Source organism: Asterias amurensis, chromosome 4 (assembly GCF_032118995.1).
Source record: "Asterias amurensis chromosome 4, ASM3211899v1".
In the NCBI taxonomy this organism is placed as follows: Eukaryota; Metazoa; Echinodermata; class Asteroidea; order Forcipulatida; family Asteriidae; genus Asterias; species Asterias amurensis.
In genome coordinates, this window is record NC_092651.1 from 20,160,217 (window position 1) to 20,183,764 (window position 23,548).

Here is a 23,548-nt window from a genome sequence, read left to right on the forward strand (position 1 = left end):
AGTTCCCAGTCATGGCACGTGTGTCCGTGAGCAAGCTGGCAAGACACTTGACCGTATTTGGTTCGTCCAGTGTTCGTCCTTCGGATGGGACGCTTTACGTCTGGACGTAAGCCAGATGCTGTGTGTTTTGTATAGGTACTGTCTGGTTGTTGCCTGCTTTTCAGACATTTCGAAAAAAAGAACGCACCACCCTCTAACCTTTAAAAACTGCTGCATAAACGGGTATCATAATTCAAGCATAACTGTGCACACCTGCCGTAAAATAATAGGAGGCGTTTTAAAACATCCTTCTGGTGGTGCGATGATATGACGTGCTTTGTAGAAGAGTTGCGTCTTGAGTGTTAAATTTGTAGGCCAACCTTTAAGATTAATTGGTTGATGGTGTAGCTTTTCTTCATAGAATGAAGTCTCGCGTTAGTTAACAAATTTGGGAACACTTGGGTCCCATGTTTACAATTTCAGCACAAGAATGAACCAAACTCGCGCCCGAACGGGTCCCAGTTGTCGAATACTCGCGAGACTTGTACAGTCTATACTTATGGGTGTGTTCGTTTAGCTTCCCTAGGTCGACGGTCTGCCCCGGTACGTTCGAATAGCTTTGACGGGGCTCACCCGGGTGAGCCCCCAGTACCCTGCTTGTGGAGTGGGTCACTTGGGGGTGACCTGAGGTGCATGCCGTCACCACGAGAGGGCGAGTGTGATCGTTCGATTAACTCTTGTCAGGGGCTCACCCGAGTGAGCACCGCGGGGTCGACCCGGGGAAGCTAAACGAACGCACCCAAAGTATTTCCTATACACACTTTGACCCGAGCAGTGTGGCCAATGAAGTATCTAGGTTAATAACGTAGTACCATTGAAATGTGACACAAAGTGTAACCTTAACATCAAGATGCCATGGAGTCCATGCAACAGATAATTTCATTCTATTGTAAGAATCTTGAAAAATCTGAAATGGTGCTCAGTTATTTACAGCCCACGCAGAAATTCAATATTGGCAAACAAAAAGGAGCTGTTCACCGTACTATTCTCGCAAGAGACTGTTTGAACAATGAATTACTGGATGTATTCTCTTGTGAAACCTAAAGATGGCTCTTAATCACATTTCGCGCCATTAAGGAAACGCCCCCAAACGGTCTCCCGCCGCAATTGTTTGTCTTCTGCACCACTGTCATAAAGCGCCTTTCAATGGGGACACTTGTTTCTTTCTAAATCGATTCAAAAAAGGGAATCCTTAAAAAAATGCAGGAACATTTTTGTCGAGGATGGCAGTTCTATACAACAGAAGACAAAAATCTCCCCGTCTAGGAGATCCGAACAATACAAATAATCATTTTCCGGTCACGTGACGACCATTAATGGCGCTCCATGTGAAAAGTCAACAGCGAGGCGTGTGTAATTGATACCCAGGTTTCCCGCGCGGTTTGATTAGAGTCAATTGGTTAACGTCAATGGTAATCAAATCACAAGGGCACTTATCGAACATTCCCCTGTAAATGAAGTGTTTCTTGGGGTTTGTTTTAATCGTGGGGAGAACCATTAAAAGATTAAAAAGGAACGTCGTTGTGTATCTCTTTGGATTAGCCTTGGAAAGGGCAGGTTTGATCGTATGAGGTGATGGGAGGATTTCGCTTACAGGTTGGGGGGGGGTGCATCTTGCACATGCAGGGTTACATTTCTGAAAGCTGTTTGGCATAAAATGTTGCTTAACAACACTGTTTAGCTACAAATATGTATAGGTGTAGTCACAATTAATTGACATGACATCAAGTTATTATTACTGTGCTTATTCGTTAGCCCACTTGTGTATTAGGTGCAGTCGCAAGCAATTCTTTTATATGATATCATATAATATGTTACTGCGCTAAGCGATTTATATGTTTAGTAAGTCTTTGGTTCAGAACAGCCTCATGCTGATAATATTGCCCTGTCCCCTTTAAGTGTTTTTATGGAACTGCTTTGTACACTGAATTTGCAAAGTATAAGAAAGTTAATTTCGCTTTATAATACCAGTTTAATACCAGTATCTTTGTACCATTGCAGCTGGCTTATTTTTGCCTAGCAGACATTCGTAGCTTCTCGGTCAAATGATATCCCTGAGTGATTTCCCTAAAAGTTCACTCATCAAATATTCAACCTAGTTTTGAAAATGATGAATTAGAGCGCCTGATTTTGTGTAATGATGTTTTCAAAGCATCGCGGAGCGATCAGCGATATTTGCAGCGTCCATGAATGGGAAATAATAAACATTCAGTTTAAATACCGCGTTCAACGTCACGATTCTTGTGCCAGTGCTAGCGTCTTAAACTATTGTTTCCTATTTTGTAATATCCTGTAGGCCGATATTATGCCTTGACTCGAATTTGAGACAGTCGATCTTTCTAATAAACGGACAATAAATTTTCCCGAGCATCTGTAGCGGCTGCTTCGAATTCCACTTTTCCCTCTGCGCGTGTCTTCACAAGCAATGGACATGATCGTATTGCTCCCAGCCAGACGTTTTATTCTGTACTTCAAAAATTGCCACTGTCGCAGTGCTTTTCAATGTGGATTTTTTTTTCCTCTTTCTAAATCGATTCCAAAAGGGGAAACCCTTGAACAAAAAAATGGATTTTTGTTTGTTTTATTCTGTACATCAAAATTGCTACAGTCGTAGTGCTTTTCAATGGGTATTCTTCTAAATCGATTCAAAAAGGGAAATCTTACAACAACAAAATTTTGAAAATTTGTGAGGATGACAATTCTTTACTACAGAAAAAAATTGCCTCGCACAGACACGTAGCACAGCCGAGTGGCCAAGCAAAGCAAATTGACATGGTCTCTACCTCGGTTATATTTACACACTGAAGCGTGTGTGACCTATTTAACTCACAGCATACAGCCCCTCCTCAACTGATTTCCCCCATCAAACAAGACAAACAAATCCCCCTTCACCGTCCATCCCCCTTCACTGTCCAACCCCCCTAAGAAAACAAAATTCAAGGGAAAAACGCATTCTTGGGGGAATACTCCCAGCTTGGCAGAGCATTTTATTTGCACATCATTATTGACTCTCAAAAGAAGCTACACAATTCAGGTTGTATTTTTCACAAATACACACGAAATCTTGACCTAAAGTGTGTTTTGATTAGTCATCACTTCAACGGATCGAGACATGACCTTCGGTTTCTTTCCTCTTCACTTGGAGGAGACAAATCTCCTCTGATTTGTCCTCCTTCAAGACGCACTGAGGCGCAAACGATGATGCTACTATTACAGGTACATCGTTGCAATATCTCGCGTGAATGGTCGGGAATTGATTTTCGCTTGTGGCGCACCCCTTGTCTTTCCAACACACCTTAGTGTAGTCTGTTTTGATTGATGAAAGCAGTTGTATCTACATCAGAGGGGAGACGAAAGTGCATCAGGGCATGATGCAAGGACTAATCAACTGAATTAATCATGTGATATTTTTCTGATACCATATCAGTTTGCAAACTGATTATATCCAAGTTGGTGTAATTATGTTTTGTCCTAGATTGGCATCCTAAATGGGGAGAGGTGGGGGCAATCGGCAAAGGAAAACATAGCAAGCTAGCAATCAAAATGTTACTAAAACATGTAGGCTACCGTATGATAATACCCTCAGGCAATGTGAGGTAACTATGTAATGTATTTATGTTTTAAAATGGACTATGTTACTTTCTCTTTCAGAAGACCGGTGGTAAAATTAGTGTAATGAGTCCGTTATTTCACCGGACACAATAATAAAGGACTGGGATTGCGTGCGAAAGGGAGCACGTGTGCATTTAAGTTGTTATTTGGCGTAGTATAGTAGACTCAGTTTGAAGTCGGCACATCAAAATAGCTGTAAACACCTTATCAGAAAATTTCCCCCCTTTTTTTTTTTACAAACAATGTGATAAAAAGGGTGTTCAACTTTTACTGACTCGAAACTGTAACTTAATATAGGTTTTCTCAGTAATTTCGGAAAAAGAGCAGCCAATTTAACCATCAAGCTATTCTATTTCGCGCGAAATCAAATTCTACTGAAAAGGGTCATTCGATTTCGTTTTATGAAATGTAATGAAATATAATTTATGAAATGTAATGTTGCGTCATTCGATTTCACAAAATAACCATTCAATTTAACAATTCGTTAAAGCAGCATTCAAATTCGTGAGTCGCTTCTTTGGGCGTGTGTGTCTCGAAAAAGAATGACGATACACTAAATTGAACATAGTGCTAAAGGAATTTGACTCGACTCAAAACGAAATTGAATGGCCGAATTTTGAATTTGAAACGCAGTAACAACTGGAGAGGCAAAACAGCTTTAATTCGAACGCATGAAAATGAAATTGGCTGCTCATTTGCCGAATTTGACAGAGAAAACCTATATCAAATGCAGTATTTTGAAAATAATGTAATACCAACTGTCACAGCTCTTAGTATAGGCCTATATAGCGCAATTCTCAAAATGACCATTGACCTGAAAATCCGCTGAACAATCCTGCTGAGAAATGTATTGTTATAGTCCTCTGTTTCAGAAAAGTGTCATCTTCCATAATTCAATTTATTTAGATACCATTTTGGGATAGCTTTCCGAGCATCAAGATAATTTTTGCAACCAGCTTTTTTAATTACTGTGCACTGTAGCTTCCGTTGTGGATGGATTCATAGTGGACTGACCAATCTGTCACGACATCGGCTTAAACATACTATTATGCTGCCCAAGTGTATAATTGAGTGCTATACTTAACACGTATTGATCACACTTAGCTTTTGTGGTAACAGTGCAACATTAATTGTGTACAGTTCAATTATTGCATTGATTGTATGCAGTATATTCACACGTCCACTGCCTAAAGTGAAGAAGTACATGAACCCTAGAGTAGCCAACATGTCCTTTAGTGAACTTTATGATGTATAGGTGCAATAATTTTTTACGGGTTTCGTTCCCCGCCCTCGCCTCGCGTGAGTTCTGATCCGGGCGATGATTTATCACTTACATTTTATGGATACCATTATAACTGTTTGCATTTCTTGGATTATAGAGCGGACGTGTGCCCATGATGGAAGATTTAATGGTGCTAATGGCATACTGATGAACAATACCATTACTTCACTCGAAGAAAAGTACATTAGCTTTTATTTAAAGGTATAATGCCATCAGTGTTTTAAGGTGCATTTTAATCCTGCATTACAAGTTTCAATGAAAGCCCTTGCCTCATGCTCAAACTAGGCAAATATACCTGTTCAAATACTGACATTACTTAACGGGTCTGTATACGTTTGGTTAGGCTACTCGAAAAAATTGTGAAAATAAAACCTTACAAGTCTGTAAAAAGTAGCAGCTTTGGATAGTGTATTGCATCAATTTTTAGGAACCTTTCACTTCGAATAACTACGGTTGTGGAACAAGATATTCGTTTTTATCCCAACGATTTGAACCTGAAAAGCGTTACTGACAGTAACGTTGACCACACCGCTCCAGAATTTTGTCTCACATGTTAGTTTTTTGTTGTTATTAAAATCCCTTTGTTTTTACTAAATGCTTTTTTTAACAACAGTATTCGGGAACAGTGTTTGCTATTTGCACTGCATCCTGATTTTGCTGTTGTTGATCATTTGGCATGACGTCATCATTTTGCCGAAGATGTGAATCTGAATGGCGAACATTACTGACAACCTTTCTTTGATGGGTGTTATGATGTAATTTGTCGGTTGGATTCGGTACTGTCACTGTATATTAATTTGACGTCCCTTTAACAGGGGCTTTCTGTTTTAGTGACTATCATGCCAGATGTTATGGTATATGCCATTAAAAAATATGTTCGTTTAGTTTATTCTCTGAGTAATAATAGTATAGGCTTAAAGGCAGTGGACACTATTGGTAATTGTCAAAGAAAAGTCTTCTCACTTGGTGTATCTCAACATATGCATAAAATAACAAACCTGTGAAAATTTGAGCTCAATCGGTCATCGAACTTGCGAGATAATAATGAAAGAAAAAATTACCCTTGTCACACAAAGTTGTATGCGTTTAGATGATTGATTTCGTGACCTCAAGTTCTAAATCTGAGGTCTCGAAATCAAATTCGTGGAAAATTGGGTGCCGTTTCTCACAATGTTTTATACTATCAACCTCTCCCCATTACTCGTTACCAAGTAAGGTTTTATGCTAATAATTATTTTGAGTAATTACCAATAGTGTCCACTGCCTTTAAGGACGATTCTTATATAGCGCAATTATTAAACATGAGGTCCGCGTTTTAAAAGAAGGGAGAAAAGACAAAGAAGGGGAAAACAAGTTTGTAGATCAAGTCTTCCGCACATAGTCCACAAAATGATGGGATAATAACGGGACTAATAGAAGAAGCTCAATGGCACACAAAATGTTGTTAAATTAAGCGTGGTTAATGATTGAACAGATGTGTTTTAACCAGGGTCTGAAATTGATCAGTAGCTTGGTAAACTGTTCAAAAATTACACAGCAGCAGCACCTTTGAAATGAGTGGAACTATATGATGTAGTTGTAGTTGTTATGCATGGCGGACAGACGATTTTTGTTTCTGGAACGTGGTTTCCTATACTAGTTGACATCTATAGTCCTCCATGATATTGGTGAGCTAAATCACGGAGAGTGGCTAGGTACCAAGAAGACACTGATAAGTTTTCAAGTTGACAACTGCTTATTGCTATTTGCCATTATCTTTTAGTAGAATGTAAAAACAAAAAAAACGGGCTGTACCAAATGCATTGGCGTACGTTGAATAAAACGTTATTGTTCTCACCGAACAGACCCCCAGTAGCAGCCATCTTTGATGGGTTTTAATGCTTCTCAATACTACTGAATAAAGGTCAACATTTTTTAGTCACAATCATCTGGCAATGATTATGACAACATGTGCACTTGGAACTCCGATTGATGGGAATGTTGAAACACTCTCTCATTCGCGGACATTAAAGTATGGGTGAAATGTATAGCATATACCATGAAACCTTTGTTTACAAAAAAATATACAAATTCTGTACATTCCAGGGCCTTATGGCCGACAAAATACTGCACTTACTAGTCATCCGAAAATTTTTACATTTTGTGTCATGATTTCCACATAGATTCAAGAGTTATCAGGCAAAAGCTGAACAAGATTTGAAATGTGTCTTCTTTAAGTGTATACCCCAGACAGTGAAATCCCCATATTAACATTTTGCTTTCTTCCATTGAGCTGTGTACAAATCGGGCCTGTATAAAGTTCATCGAGCTCTTTGGCTCTTTTGGGTGTAATATCACATGTTTCATGGACAATAATGCCCTTAGATGCTGAATGTGATAAACCTTTGTGACACTATTGGTAATTACTCAAAATAATTATCAGCATAAAACCTCACTTGGTAACGAGTAATGGGGAGAGGTTGATAGTATAAAACAGTGTGAGAAACGGCTCCCTCTGAAATGACGTAGTTTTTGAGAAAGAAGTAATTTTCCACAAATTTTATTTCGAGACCTCAAGTTTAGAATTTTGAGGTCTCGAAATCAAGCATCTGAAAGCACACTTCTTTATGTGACAAGGGTGTTTTTCTTTCATATAAGTGTCTCGCAACTCCGACGACCAATCGAGCTCAAATTTTCACAGGTTGTTATTTTATGCATATGTTGAGATACACCAATCTTTAACTGAACCACAAGACATTTCATAACTCAATTTATTTTTTAAGGATAAAATTACCTGTAATTTCAGGCTGGTGGAAGCCTCCCGAATCATCCACAAATAACTTCACTGTATGGTAATCCATCACCAATTTGGACCTTGGTAACATTATAAGGACCCCAATGGAAATAAGCCTAGTTGTTGTGCATTTAATACATCCGTTCATACTCTTGGTACAAGACATGTCTATTCAATATTAAGGTCAATCGATGTGTTGCCATGGTACCTAAGCATTTCATTTTATCAAATTGTCCATTTAAGCCGCAAATGTGGCAATAAAAATGAATTGGTTACTGATCATTCTGGTCATCACCATGGGCAATTTGTGTTTCTCTTGGCTTATATCAGCACTGGTCATTCGCCGAACTTTTCATAGAAATTGTGTAATTTCCATGTCTGTCTACTTTAAAGGCCCTTGACGATATTGGTAATTACTCAAAATAATTGTTGACACAAAAACTTACTTGGTAACGAGCAATGGAGAGCTGTTGAAAATATAAAACATGGTGAGAAACGACTCCCTCTGAAGTAACGTAGTTTTTGAGAAAGAGGTAATTTCTCACTAAAATAATAAAATACTTCAGCTGATACCTTTTATAGTGTATCTGAAAGCACACAGAATTGAGCAAGAAGGGTGTGTTATTTTTTTTTATTTTTTATTCTCTTGCAACTTCGATGACCAAGTGAGCTCAAATTTTCACAGGTTTGTTATTTTATGCATATGTTGAGATACACCAAGTGAGAATATTGGTCTATGATTAGAACCAAACGTGTCCGGTACCTTTTTTATAAAATATTTCGCAAAAGTAATACCTCGTTTTAGAAAACGTCAGCTACTAAATGAAAAACAGAAAAATCAAGTCGGTTTCTTCGAAATGAGCGATTGGACTTTATTTTTGTTTTTATTTTGTTCGAAGATTTTTGTCATAAGTGCGGTAGATTAGTTCTTTGGCCTGGATTTTTTTTTCCTTTCCCAATCAGACGTTTTCTTGAAAAACAAATCACACATTTATCTTGCCATTAGGGGACTCGACCTCAAATGCCATTTGAATTAACTTTTATATAATTTTAGCTCTTAAATTTTTTTTTAATAGCCCTCAGTCAAGATTGAATGTCAACCTGTACTTTATGTTTTCATCAAACACATATCCGTCACATTCAGGAGTGTTTCCCCCAAGTGTGGGTGGGGCCCGGGGGACACAACCCCCGCAGACAATCTGAGATCTTAAGATGTTGGTCAAAACAAAGTACACGTCAAGAAAAACAAAATCAAATCTTTGACAAAGCACGTCCAGATTGTTAACCAATATTTCGGAAGAGCGTGAATATTTGTCGATAACTGTACCTTTGTTTTACCAAATTGTGGGTCAGTCTGTTTTGTTTTGTTTTAAGTTTTTTTTTGCCTAAATCAACAGTAGGAGTAATTGTGTTCAAGATAAGTAAAGCGATGTTGATTTACATTTAAAGAGATAAACTATCTCATATTGACCTCCAGGTTTTATTTATTTTAAGAACGCGCATGTTTTCAGTTAAACCGTGTTTTTATACTCACTTGTCATTCACTGTGTTTGTTGAGTTTGGAGCAAAGCAGCATCTAGCTTCGGTTAAGTTTATTACCATAACGACTGGTAATGAGCAGACAGCGGGAAGATGTGCCATTCTCTGACTGTTTTTAATGTTTCTATAATATTTTGACAGAACAGCTTTTCTCAAACCTGGTGGTAAAGAGACAACAATGTTGCCGCAAACTGGTGGCTACGGCTAACGGCTATGACTTTTGCTTAGAGTGTTGCTATGGCTGTCCTATACACCTCAATGCATGATGACGTTGTGACGTAGCCGTAGCTGCCAAAATCCGGACACGTCTATATGTCAACGACGCCATGTACATGTTAAAGGAACACGTTGCATTGGATCGGTCGAGTTGGTCTCTGAAAAGCGTTTGTAACCGTTTGTCATAAAATGCATATGATTAGAGAAATATTTTATAAGTAGAATATAATGATCCACACAAGTATCTTTCGAAATTGCGTGGTTTTCCTTTTACCTCGTCGACAAACACGGTCGGCCATTTATGGGAGTCAAATTTTTGACTCCCATAACTGGCCGACCGTGTTAGTTCGCAAAATAAAGGGAAACCACGCAATTTCGAGGCACATGCGAGTGGATCATTGTATTCTACTTTTAAAACATCTTTCTAACCATAATTTTTTATGCATTTTGCAACAAACGGGTGTAAACGCTTTTCAAAGACCAACTCGTCCGATCCAAGCCAACGTGTTCCTTTAACCTGTGACTACATTGTAACATTGTAGCTATAAATAGCATTAACACCTCCGTGGCTGATATAAAAGAGATTCGCAACAATGCGACAATATATTAAGTATTTAGGAAGCTGTTTCCGCCAAATGTCAGGCTGTTTTTATTTCAATACATCTTATTATTGCCATGGTGATTAATATACAGACTCATCATAAGCGTATACAAACGCCAAATTCACAAGGTGTATCCCAATGAGGCGCAGAGATACCCGGAGGCAGATGATCTTATAGGCACTGGACACCTTTAGTTATTGTCGAGACCAGTATTCTCACTTGGTGTATCTCAACATATGCAAACAATATAAACCTGTGAAAATTGGAACTCTATTGGTCGTCGAATTTGCAAGAGAATAATGAATGAAAATACCCTTGTTACATTATTTTGTGTGCTTTCAGATACCTATAATAAAAGGCATCAGCTGAAGTCTTGGATTATTTGAGTGAGATATTACCTCTTTCTCAAAAACCACGTTACACCCTCTAGAGTAACGTGGTTTTGGTTTATTTAATCTGAATTAAAAAAACACAGCAAAAAGTTGACAACATTCATTTTCTAACAATGGTTTTATTAATTTTTGGTTTTTACCCATATACACCGATGTGTGTAGCACTGTATACTAAGTACTTTCCCGAGTCCTGTGAAAAAAATCACAGGCATTTTTACTCGGGTGGGATTCGAACCCACGACCTTTGCAATTCTAGAGCAGTGTCATACCAACTAGACCACCGAGATTGCCCGGTAGCTAGAGGCAGTTCGAATCCTATGTTTAGCAGCTATGTTTTTTTTCACAGGACTCGGGAAAGTACTGAGTATACAGTGCTACACACATCGGTGTATATGGGTAAAAACAAAAAATTAATATTCTTTATCCCCGATGCAAATTTAACATCTATTAAATGGTTTTATTGTCAACAGCTATTACTAATTTACCAAGTAAGTTTTTATGCAAACAATTATTTTGAGTAATTACCAATAGTGTCCACTGCCTTTAAGTTGAAAACCAAGAGGATTGTAAAAATGTCATAATTCGACGATCACATTGTCCGAAATAGCGATCGTGTTTCCTTCGGGTGTGAAACCATAGACGCAACTCATTCATTGAACCGGGTGTCTAGTGTATACGAGAGGAATCCCTTAGATTCACGGATTGGTTTACTATTACAAATCATCTTTCTTCCTTCTTATTCTGTTTCTCCATCTGCTCCCCGACGTCTTGAACAAAGGTTAAACTTTAAGATGACCTTTGGGGTTTCCTGATTGTTGCAATTGTGAATTGGAACTCTATTAAATTTTACATTTTATGGAATCTTTTATGGGTGAAATCAGAGACGTTTCCGTTCTGTGGGTTTAATTCTATCTCCATGGTTTTATAAAGAAATTATAAAGGTCAGCGTTTAAAATAAATCGAGTTTATTTGCGTCCATTCCTCATTCGTGAAAGGGTTAAACTTTAAAGTGACATTTGAAGTTTTCAAACGAGATGATACTGTATTGTATTATTCTATATTTCTGCTTCAGTACACAATTTTGGGTGTCATTAAACACTGGTATCCAGCAGTCCCACCCCTGTTTTATTTCACTCGCAACATTATTTGGTTCCCCCCTAAAATTTCAAAGCTCAAAAATACACTCAGATATAACTACGATTGCGGCCAGGGATTTCAGACGAGTCACCGACCGGTTCAGTGAAGGTCGAGTCAAACGAACAGCATTTCATTTCATGTCGACATGACAAGCAAAATAATATAAACAACATCGGGTATTTCTCGGAAAAACGGTCATCAATAATTAAACCACTGATTATGAGTGTGTATTAACTGCCATATGATGACAAGGCCGTAAACTTTTATTACAATCAAAACTTGAATTTAAAAAGCAAAAGTAAATTTTCAATAAATGCAAAAAATAAAATGGTCAAGGCTTCACGTTTCGACCATAGCCGCTGAGTCTGTCCCAAAAGCAAAACATTCATTCAACTTTAATGAAACCATAGACCACAGGACATTTGTTAGATAAGCAGTTTGCAACAGCTCTTTTCTCTAAAAGATTCGTATCAAAGTCGAAGATTTTTATAGGTCAATATTTTATCGAAGACAATTCTTTCTGTAAGGGGTTGCGGTCTGTACACACTTCGCTGAAAGTTCACCCGTCTCAACAAATATAATGTTAGAAAATCATCTGTGCGTATACGTTGACGTATTATGACATAAAGGTACAGAAGGTGTGACGTAATCGTATGCCTTATGCCTCGAGGGGGCGTGACGCTGACATTTTGCAAAACTTCCAGAGCGTGTTCGTCAAATTTGGTTAAATCGAACATTGGGAAATGTACTGTCACAACATTTTTGTTCACGTTTTTTTAAACCTGAATTCTCCTTTGGGAGGTTTTCTGTGCTATTTATTTGTTTGTTAAAAAAAATTATTAAGCTAGTTATGTTTCTATTTATTTTTAATATATAAAAAGGGGGGAAATGAGGGAAAGTTAACTTACCAGAACGAGAATGCCCACTTTGGCTAAACCGTGAACTGATTCCTGAGCTCGTTCGTATGAAATGTACCTCTCGTTGTAGAAAGTGAGTTGAACCTGTGGGTGAGATAAGAGAACAGAATAATAATAATAATAATAATAATAATAATAATAATAATAATAATAATAATAATAATAATAATAATAATAATAATAATAATAATAATAATAATAATGATAATGATAATGATAATGATAATGATAATGATAATGATAATGATAATGATAATGATAATGATAATGATAATGATAATGATAATGATAATGATAATGATAATGATAATGATAATGATAATGATAATGATAATGATAATGATAATGATAATGATAATGATAATGATAATGATAATGATAATGATAATGATAATGATAATGATAATGATAATGATAATGATAATGATAATGATAATGATAATGATAATGATAATGATAATGATAATGATAATGATAATGATAATGATAATGATAATGATAATGATAATGATAATGATAATGATAATGATAATGATAATGATAATGATAATGATAATGATAATGATAATGATAATGATAATGATAATAATAATATAATAATTATAATAATTTATTTTTTAATATAGCGTCTTACAAAAATAAATCTTGAAACGCTGTACAGTATGTTACATATTATAAACATAAAAAGAGTAATCAAAGTACAGCAAAATTACATTGTACAATAAGAACGACAAAAATATACAATGAAAAACACCAATACGAGACAATCAACAATACAACACTTAATGTAAAAATTGTCAAAGATAATGTCTTTCAAAAAGAAATGTTTTGAAATGGGCTTTAAAAATATTAAAGTTGGTGATAATCCTTAAATGAATGGGTAAATTATTCCAAAGAGTAGGAGTATAAATAGAAAAAGCCCGATTCCCCAAAGATTTGCTAGGCTTTGGGCCAACTAAGGAAAAAAATAAGTTTGACACCAACACAACTTCTAGTACGAATATGAGACACATAAATATAATTATTGTACTTCAAGTTTTATACCATGCCTTCTTAAGGCCATGTCCGAATTTACGTTGTGTATAGAATGTCAATTTGGATACGACCTTGCAAGGCATTTGTTACTTTGTATCGAAATGATCAGCCATTTCGGGCCAAGATTTATACAGTATTATAAGAATAATTGTATCCCAAATCACCCCCAAATAAATCGAGGCGGGTATTGTAGAATACCTGATACCTCAATGTTTAAAACTCAGGCGGTATCGATTGTGTATAAGATCACATGTGCCTTCACCATGCACTGCAAAAAAAACGGGGTTTTATAGATGACAGCACTATGTCAAGCATCAGAAAAGAATCAAAGTTGACACCATATCGTGTTACAATAACACTCATTTCCGCCAGCACAATTAAAACTGTAATCAGGTACAACTGATGTTATTTTTGTATGTTACTTTAATACCTGAGTTTCTGCAGTCATGGACATATTTACAACATGACTCAATCAACCAAATCATCCATTAATCATCCAGTTGAGTTTTTTTAACCCAGGAAGGCCTAGGGCTGTAGGAATTCATTTCCCATTGTCGACCTGTTGATCAATATTTCCCGAAGACGATGAATACGAGCATTTAATTAAAAGCAAACAACGCTGGTGTGTACAAATGTTGATTATCCGTAAAGAGTTAATTCAAGACTCCTTCGTCATTAACCCACTGCGAACAAACATATGTACTAATTACACTGGCTGAAGATCAACTTATCAAATTGCCTCCGTGTGTGTAAGGTTGCTACCAGTGTTTGCTCAATTTAATAACGCTGCTCGGACAAGTTTGCATTCGGGGAGAGAATGCGTAGGAACGCAAAGTGCCAATTATTGTGTGGGTTCTAAACAAATATTGCTTTCTTGTTGCATGAATAAACTTTTTAAAGACTTATTTTATGGCAAGGGAAACCTTCAAAAGTTCTGCGTTAACTTTCGGATTATTGCTTTTTATCATAAACTGTTCAGGATATTTATACAAATTTCCCCTCAAATCATTACATGCAATTTTAAAGGAGGGAACACCTTTGGTAATTCCTCATAGTGGTAATAAAAACTGACTCGGTAACAATCGAACGGTTCCTCAATCCAAAGGTATATACCTTCCATTTAAACATAGTACTTTACTATTTTGGGGATTTTAAAAACATGTGTGCAATCTCCATTTAAAAAAATTATATAGTTACATTTTATCGTTGACATGATTGCACACTTCATTTGCTTAAAATATTCATATCATAGTTTTGTGACAGTCCCATGTTTATTATTGTAATCCGTGTGTATAAAGTGTAAACATTTAAAATATTTAAAATCAATCAACTCGAAAATAATGCATGTGTAATTTTGGGGCTGATTCCATTCTGTTTTGTGCACAGTACACTTTTTAGGTTCCCAGTTTCGTAGGTTCAAGTTTTCAACGCCCCAATTTTCGAGGCTTTCATTCGCATTCTACATCAACCATCTCACAAACTCGGTGAGCCCAAGACGCGCTCTGACAATATTTACAAAGTGCTTCTACTTCATTGCCTCATTGCCTCATTTCATCCCACTCGCGACAGTTTACCAAACATATTCATTATGCTAATATTCATGCATCCCTTACAACAGACTCTCAATTCCTGAAGAGGAGACTAGTCCTAGTCTATACGGTCAACATCTTTTATTTTTATTTTTAGGCGATTTTTCTTCTTAAAGGAACGTTACAGAATTGGTGAGAAACAAAAATCGCGAAGATCACAGATTTGCATCAAACTTAGAAGGTCTAATGATGATGATAGTAGAAAACATCCCTTGAAATATTTCTGTCTGAAATGTCATATTTCATGAGAAATAATTAATCTAACTTCGCGTTTGGAGTTTATCGCTCAGTGAGCGTTTTTATTCATTTTCATTTTGGCATCGATGCAATGCAAAATTTGTAATCGGTTTTTCACTATTCTCTCTTTCGATCGAGCTCAAACTTCCACAGGTTTGTCAGTTTATGTATATGGTGGATTGCATAAAGTGTTTACACTGCCAGCAACGGTTTGTTAGCAAAAACACATTCTGTATAGTTCCTTTAAAGGCTCTGCACAGGTTTTGTAATTGTTCAAAACTAACATTCTCACTTGGTGATACCATTCATTCTTTTTGTCTAATAAGCAGGAGAGCGTGCTCGTTAAATATATGCTTTACTGAACTTTTGAGTGGCGTTTGTTTGTTTTGAAATACAAATTTACAAAATCAGTAAACATTTTGGCTCAATATTGGTCATCGAAGTTGCAAGAAAATAATGAAGGGAAAACACCCATGTTGCAAAAATGTGTGTGCTTTCAGATGTCTAAAAGACAACATATCTCCATTGCTCGTTACCAAGCAAGTCTTTATGCTAACAATCATTTCAAGTAAATACCAAAAATGTCCAGTGCCTTTAAAACAGACTCTGCATTCCCGTTGAGGAGTTAGTCCTCTATACAGTCAACATCTTTCCCCACTGTCCCTTCAGGATTCTCGCGATCTCTCTGTCTCGTCAAATCCCCGATCCCACTCTCCGCTGCGTTCTGTTTCATCCGGTCCCTGCTGTCATTTTGAGTTATTTATTCCTCGTTCATTTCCTCTGTGCCGAACATGTTTGTCTTCGCATGTGTTAAATAGGTCTGGGTCTGGTCTGACAGCCATTTGTGAAACAAAAGACTGAGACTTTGGTGGATGTTAAACTTGCTTTTACAAAGACTTTAAACTTGCATCGGGGATAAAAAATCTATAGATTTTTATTCATATACACCAATGTGTTTTAAACACTGTGTACTTAGTACTTTCCAGTGTACTGTTAACAAATCACTAAACACTCGGGTTAGATTCGAACCCACGACCTAGAGTTGACTAAAATTGTAGTCTTGAGGTTGATCATGAATTTGTGACAAATTTGTAAATTTGTGACATCTCACTCTTGAATGTATACGTGAGGAGCAAGGCTGATATTGTTGAATATCCACCGCCCTCGTTTCTCTTCTCCTTTCATCGATGCGTCATTATGTACTACATGCCCTACTTCCCAACCTCTTCAAAATTGTATATATACATGCCCTATTTTCTCATGTGTGTCTAGTTCTTGTATAACCATCTTCAATGACTGGGTCCTCACCCACTATTAGCATCGCCATAGAACATCGTATAGAACACGAGAGTCCCATCACTACTCTTTGCCCTTGCCGTATTACACAGTGGCAATTAAGTAGGTTAATTTGAGTAGAGATGCACTCCCACGCCGTCCGTCTTAAACCTACACAACCCTCATCACGTCTAGATGCCTCTCTGAGGAATTCCCCCTCCCAAGATTCACCCCTCAACCTTGTCATCGTCCTGACCTAATCAAAGGAAGGCCTTTGTTTGCGAAGCGGGGGGAAACGACGACGAACAGAGCATGTTCAGCCATACAAATCGCTTTCCTTTAAGTTCCAAGTAGCGCCAATAAGCGTCAAATCTCAGCGGACGCTAGCGTGGAGCTCCACGAGAGATAGCCCCGTGATTGACACACGTGTTTTCCGTGCACGAATCCAGAGATGCTATCTCGAATACAATTTATAACTTAAACCAGAGCTGACTGAATTAATTAAAACGTAGCTTGTGAACAACACTTCGGTCGCATCAAAATTGATTTTGTTGTTTTCTGAATAGGAACTGGGCCATGTCGATATCCAGAAAGATTACAGAGTTGGCTTGAAAAATCAAAATGGAAAAATCCATAGGAATGACGTGTGTTTGTTTAACGGAGGCACTTAACTGATGTCAAAAACTCGTTTTGAACTTGTGAGACGTGAACAGTCTCTGTTTGTCTTTGTCCATACTTCGTGCAGAGCTGTGTGTTGAGAGAGTTTACAACACCGAGAGGTACCGGTTTTTCTTTGGTCACGTGGTTGCTGGACGCAATTTTCATTCCAAATGCAGCACAACCCAATGGGCAGACTAGTCTGGCACCTTAGGTTCGCCAAAGCGTTTGTTTTTTACACAAATTGGAGGTGGTACAGAAAAACGCAGTAAAAATTGTGCTCGGGCACTCAGAGTATATGTCTGTGTCATATTCAGACACTTTCCTTTCTCTTATATATTTTGTTTGTGAGTTTCTCTTTCTATCCCCCCGCCCCGCCCCCTTGTTCACCCTATTGGTTTGCACTCCCACAAACAAAAATCCATTGAAAAACACAGAAAATGCACCCATAACAAACAATATATACTTCACCTTTATCAACAAATGTTCTACACCCTTATAACCAACCACCAACCGATGCACTAGTGGTATCGTATATCGTATGAGGTGCTACACAATAAAATTATTGACTGCTTGTACTCGTGTTCAAGGATGACCTCGGGACTCGTAGTTTTAACCATAGCACCCGAAGCAGTGCACAATACATTGTATATTATTTTCTATAATTATCTAAAAATGCTATAATCAGGCTATGAAATAAATATATCAAAGTGTAGAACAACATAAAAACAATAACATTGCCTTTACCTCCATGGGAAAAGCTCTTCCATTAACTGCGTGTTCCGAACCATGACTGTCATCGTCCCCAAATTTTACCTCGATCTCCTGTAGGAGATACCTGTAGTTGAGAGGACCTCCGTATATGATGACGTGCCCGCTTGATTTATTTAATGTGAACACTACTCGCCTCCCTGTGTTTTCAACCACGCCAGATACCTTCAAAATAAATGAGAGAAGAAAACAGTTTGGAACAACTTGGTATAACAAATCTGTGAAAATTTTGACATTACTGGTCACAGTCGCAGTTGCAAGAGAATAATGAAAGAAACAACACCCTTGTTGTACAAATTTGTATGCTTTCAGATATCTAATAAAAGGCTTGAAGCTTTAGTGAGAAACAACCTCTTTCTAAAAAACTACGGTACTTTAGAAGGAGCCGTTTTTCACAATGTTTTATACTATCAACAGCTCTCCATTGGCAGGTTGTAACCAAGTAAGTTTCGATGCTAGCAATTATTTTGAGCAATTACCAATAGTGGCCAGTGCATGTAAGATGCCGTTTGAACCATACACCACCGTCTTGTGGGCGTGTATCTTAAGTAGGTCTGTTTTACCAACGTGTTTGCACAGACCCATCCCCCATCACGTAGATCTCGTGTTAACATGCAAACTGAGTTACGCTTCCCTAAAACATGTTTTTGAATAAATGCAGGGATGAAACAACGAATCAAATATGCAGTACCACTTCCATCGATACATCACAGTATCGTGAACTTTTCTGGGGACCGTGCATTTACATCGTGCCTCCACCTTTCAAGAAAAAAAAAATCTGCCTCATTCATCCATTCGAGATGTATTCGAAATAAAGCGTTGTTGACTTTGTAGAAAACAAAGAGTTCAGTAACATTTTAAAGCAACGTGCTAGCACCATTGTTTACGGGTTTCCTTAGGCTTGTGAACTTAAGAGATTTAGTTCACTCATGAGACATCCTTGGACTGTACCAGATGTATAATTATCGTAATATTATTGTTGCATATTCAGGATTAAACAAGTTAACAACTTTCTTTACGTATCTTTTTATTGCAAAAAAATAAAACCGTTTCGTTGTTTTGGTGACACTCTTTGACATAAAGCTTTTGAATTTCTTTTTGGACAATTTTGCATTGAGTTGTTACCAGTGCTGTATTGTGACATTCAGGAAAATCATTCTCAAATTTAGCATCTGAAATTCATGTCTGTCTTTAAAATATGTAACATATTGCTGACTCTGACATTAACAAAGCACCAAGGGCGGTCACGAGGAAGTGCGACGTCAACGAAATCCACCTCCTTTTTTTTTTTTTTCTTTCTTTTTTTTCTTTTTTCTTTTTTCCTTTTTTCAATTGTGTAAAGTGCACTCAGCACTTTGACGCCTGATATCTCCTTTTCGCACTTGGCAAAATTAATCCTACGTTATAGATTACGCCTCTGTTGAATCTAGACCATTCTCTGAATTAGATTTTTCTTATAGATCAAGTTTGATGACGTGAGAGGCTTATTTGGTACATGAACACTTTGAAACGATTTTGAAAACATACTCAATGACGATGTCGTCAGAGAGACTTTGTACGCGTAAGAACAACGTATTTGAAGTAATGAACCAAAAGGAAAACTTCCTTTTTGTCAAACAAATTTGGTTGAACGAAAAAAATACTAGAGCGAGATTTGAAACTGCTTCTTCCGGGTAAACGTGCCAACGCTGTACCAACTGAGTGATCTTTAGTCAATTGTTGGCGGTCTTCCTTTTTTATACGATGTGTAGCGAATAGTTCACTTATTCGGGGTCGTTTTGGGTTGTTTTGTTTCTACATTTTCCTGATCCTGTGCATGATGTAGTCACTGATAATCAAAAGTTTGTGTCTGCATTTAGTATCCGTTGATGCGTCTTCTCATTTTGGTAAACCAAAGAGCCTCAGTGATATAAACAAAGTGCAGTTCACCCAAGACCGTCTGCAATAGCTTCTTTCTTGAGCTCTGCAATGTTCATAATAAGTCAATCAAATATACAGGACCTACCCTCCATATTTCCTGAGGTCTGGCCACAAAAAAAAGACTCTTTAAGTATGAAATAAAATGTGTAACCAGCGGGGGAAAGAGAACTGTACCATAGTAATAACATGCAGTTTATATTCACTTCAAAGCTACCGACATGACACGCCTCTGGCCTTTTCTGGTTTCTTCCCTGCGATCATTAAATGAGTGCACATTTAAAACTATCCGTCAGAGAGCGAACATGAAAGTCATGGCGTGCTTGAAACATCTCATCAAAATGTAGTGGAAATGTTTGAAATCATTCTTCTTCGGGAGAGGGAATAGTGGGTGATTTGGGAATCTTGACAGTGTTTTTGATGAGGTTTTTTTCTGAGCACGGCATCAGTTAGTTGATTTGATTCTGGTTAATGGTGCATTTACACTCAATCTTATTATCAAATTAGAGGGTTGCCGAAGTTGTCAATTGTATGGTATATTTCAATTTGCACGTTTTTACTATCGTCAATATACTTTCTGTTAGTCAATGGGGTATTATCGACTTTCTGTTTATTAATTTGGCTGATTTTGATGAGAATCCATTCAGATTTGAATGGTCACATATTTTTCTTGTGGATCTTTTTCTCATGTGCTACCAAAGTACTCCTGGTAGCATGCACTGCAGTGTACTCTGTTTGTCTAGTCTGTCTTGTGTTTTCTTTCTTCTGTATAGTATTTTATGTTGTTTGTTTGTCCATAGGTTAAGGCACAAAAGCCTCTGCTTCACCCTAACCTAATTGTTGTCCTACTTTAAAAGCTTCCTAATATATAACTATCTAAATCATTGTAAACTTTCATATCCTAAGATACTAAGTAATACTGTAAACTACTCATAATTTGAATAATTTATAAAACTTTGTCAAATGTGTAAGTTTAAATGTAGGGCAGCAATGAAATATATGTGTGCAAAATGCAGTTGGTTGCCTCCAAGTTACCTGTAAAAGTTGCCTCATGTGACCAGGCCCTATATATGACGGTGTAATGACGTCAATGCATAAGGTCCATACATCAGCTGCTATAAATAAACCCATTCCCTCCATAAAATGAATAATATTCTGGGACAAATATGGCTTTGACTAAACATTTGTCATTTCCAAATGAGATCGAGTTTGTTTGATTACTTTCTAACCAAATGTCATTCATTTTATATTTACCAGAGTGCAAGTGACCATCCCTCCATCACTTCACCCATAGAGCAAGTACCATTACCTCAATCAATGCCTATAACCAGGATACAGGTGAGTCCACAGATATTAAATACTCACCCTCGTTGGCGCTATGATTTCAAACCGCTGAAGATCTGGGTCGTATAGGAGTTTGTCTGCTCTTAGATCTATTGGCGATTGCTGTTTACCTTCTGAACAAAGAACCCATGCTGAGTGTGATTTACCCCAGTACTGTGGTCCTGCAAAAAGCATTAGGAAGGCAAATTGAAAATCGGAAGAAAATATGACAAATGTCACCTCAATAATTCTTAATAACAGCAACGCAATTTTCCCTCCGTGAACAACAAAATTAATTTTTGAAAAGTTTCCGGGACAGCCCAACCCAAAATTGGGTCAGCCCCTCCGACCCAAAACCCGGGTAAATTTGTACAAGGGAGTTTTTATAGAGTGTTCCGGTACACTCAGGTGCTATAGAATGAAACCAGTCCATAATTGACATATCCAATCCACATGACCACACACAATGAACACAGTAATGAATTAAAACCCATATCAATAATAATGATGCAGGTGTAATCTCAATTTATTCACCCCCAACCAAACCATTATTACCTGAAACAAAACAACAACAACCACAACAGCATCAAAATAAACTTAAACATAAACCTGTACAACAAAGTGATAAAACATATTTGTATTGTATTAATTTCATTTTAAAAACCCCAGAACAAACCCCACACACTGGAAAGGGTTACAACATGGTAATACCAGCAAAAAAAGGAGAGGTTAGCACGAACTAATATCAAATTATACTTGTTTCCTATAACTTAAAAGCAGAGAGTATGTACTTGGCAACACAATTCATATTAGTTTTATCTTGCGAACCCATAAGGAAAATAAATTTGCCCTTCTCAGATAAAATACTATAATCTTTGTAGCAACAACATCTGTGTATCAAAAGCCAAACTGAAGCCGTCACGGTCACGTACGTCTTTTCGTTTATCGTGAGAAACAGTCAGGAAGGAAATCTGGCGTATACTTTCAAGAAAATTGACCGGACGGTAAAGGAACAGGTGGTCGAAAAAGGTGTCAGCATTTTATAAATTGTGGTATAGTTTGATTGATTTGGGGGCGGTATCTTAATGGGTTTCCTGTAGTGATAGTAATGTATGGTGTTTTGGCTGATTCACCTGTTTCGGTATCAAACGGAGAATGATATGACGCCATTAGGGTGTCAGGTATATAATTTATACGTTTATTGAATACGTTCTGGTGGTAAACATCCAATAGTGCAGCCTAATTGTGGCCAATAGTATGTCAAAACACAATAATATGAAAAGGGGAAATATGAAACAATATATAACTTAAATTACAAAACAAAATTAGCGCAATTATAGAAAAGCAAGCAACGACTTGACAAAGACCTTTGTCAGAAAAAAAGTCTGACAAATTACGGAAAACCAAAATATTTGAACTCTTAATATTGTGAGCCGAATCTTTGATGACCCACAGTTGGCTCTAGCTCACTCGCACCTTTTACACCCGCACTTGTAATTTGACTGGCGTACACTTTTCAGGGTTTAGAAATTCAAATTTGTTGTCGTCATTTAAAGAATACCTTTCCGGTAATGGAATAAAAGTATGTCCTAAAGCGAGCGGCCCTGTAACCCGTAAGGCATCAAGATACCTGCAAGAATATTAAGGAAGCCGATACAAATTACTCAGTCTTCAACTCAGCTTTCTGCTCTACCGGCCAGGCTTCGGACTAACGATACCCAAGCCTACATCCGTATGGACTGTAAAAGGGGTAACCCGGTTTCAGCCCTAGGACTAGGTGGCAATGGCCTCTTTTTTTTTAACCCACGTACTGCAGTGTATACAAACCCAGGCCACATGCGAGGATCCGATCAGAAGTAGTCAAAAACCTAATCCCCTATTTCTTACTTGTAAGCGAAAAGAATTCGATGCACCTTTAAGATTCAGTGTATTAGTATACAATTTACGATCAAATACATCGAGCCACATAAACTTATTTTGACTTTTACTGTTATTGTTTTACATAGAGTACCACACTGTCTAAAGCACAGCATGTGTAAGTCTATAACACCTGTTCAGAACAGTTCACTGTCCACGAAGCAATCAAAAGAAACCTAAATATCAAATTATGGTATTTGACATATAATATCCGTGTTGTCTCAACTCGTGCGACACCAGATATGTGCTTCCTCGACAAAACGCACACTGGAGAATATCAGAGCATTCTACAGTTGAATGGAGGGAATAAAAACATGA

At 37.3% G+C, this 23,548-nt stretch overlaps 1 protein-coding gene and 1 long non-coding RNA gene across 2 annotated transcripts in view; one reads left to right on the forward strand and one right to left on the reverse strand.

Annotated features, from left to right (window-relative positions):
* LOC139936000 (carbonic anhydrase-related protein 10-like) overlaps positions 1 to 23,548 on the reverse strand; it is a 61,855-nt gene that overhangs the window by 12,224 nt on the left and 26,083 nt on the right. Inside the window, exons 3-5 of the mRNA XM_071930695.1 lie at positions 21,356 to 21,495; positions 18,050 to 18,238; positions 12,501 to 12,593 (exon numbers count right to left, since the gene is read on the reverse strand). Coding sequence (XP_071786796.1) covers positions 12,501 to 12,593; positions 18,050 to 18,238; positions 21,356 to 21,495 — 422 coding nt within the window. The remainder of the gene's footprint in view (positions 1 to 12,500; positions 12,594 to 18,049; positions 18,239 to 21,355; positions 21,496 to 23,548) is intronic.
* LOC139936001 (uncharacterized) overlaps positions 1 to 23,548 on the forward strand; it is a 98,273-nt gene that overhangs the window by 9,289 nt on the left and 65,436 nt on the right. The window contains exon 2 of the long non-coding RNA XR_011785876.1: positions 21,248 to 21,328. This is a non-coding gene — a long non-coding RNA (uncharacterized lncRNA). The remainder of the gene's footprint in view (positions 1 to 21,247; positions 21,329 to 23,548) is intronic.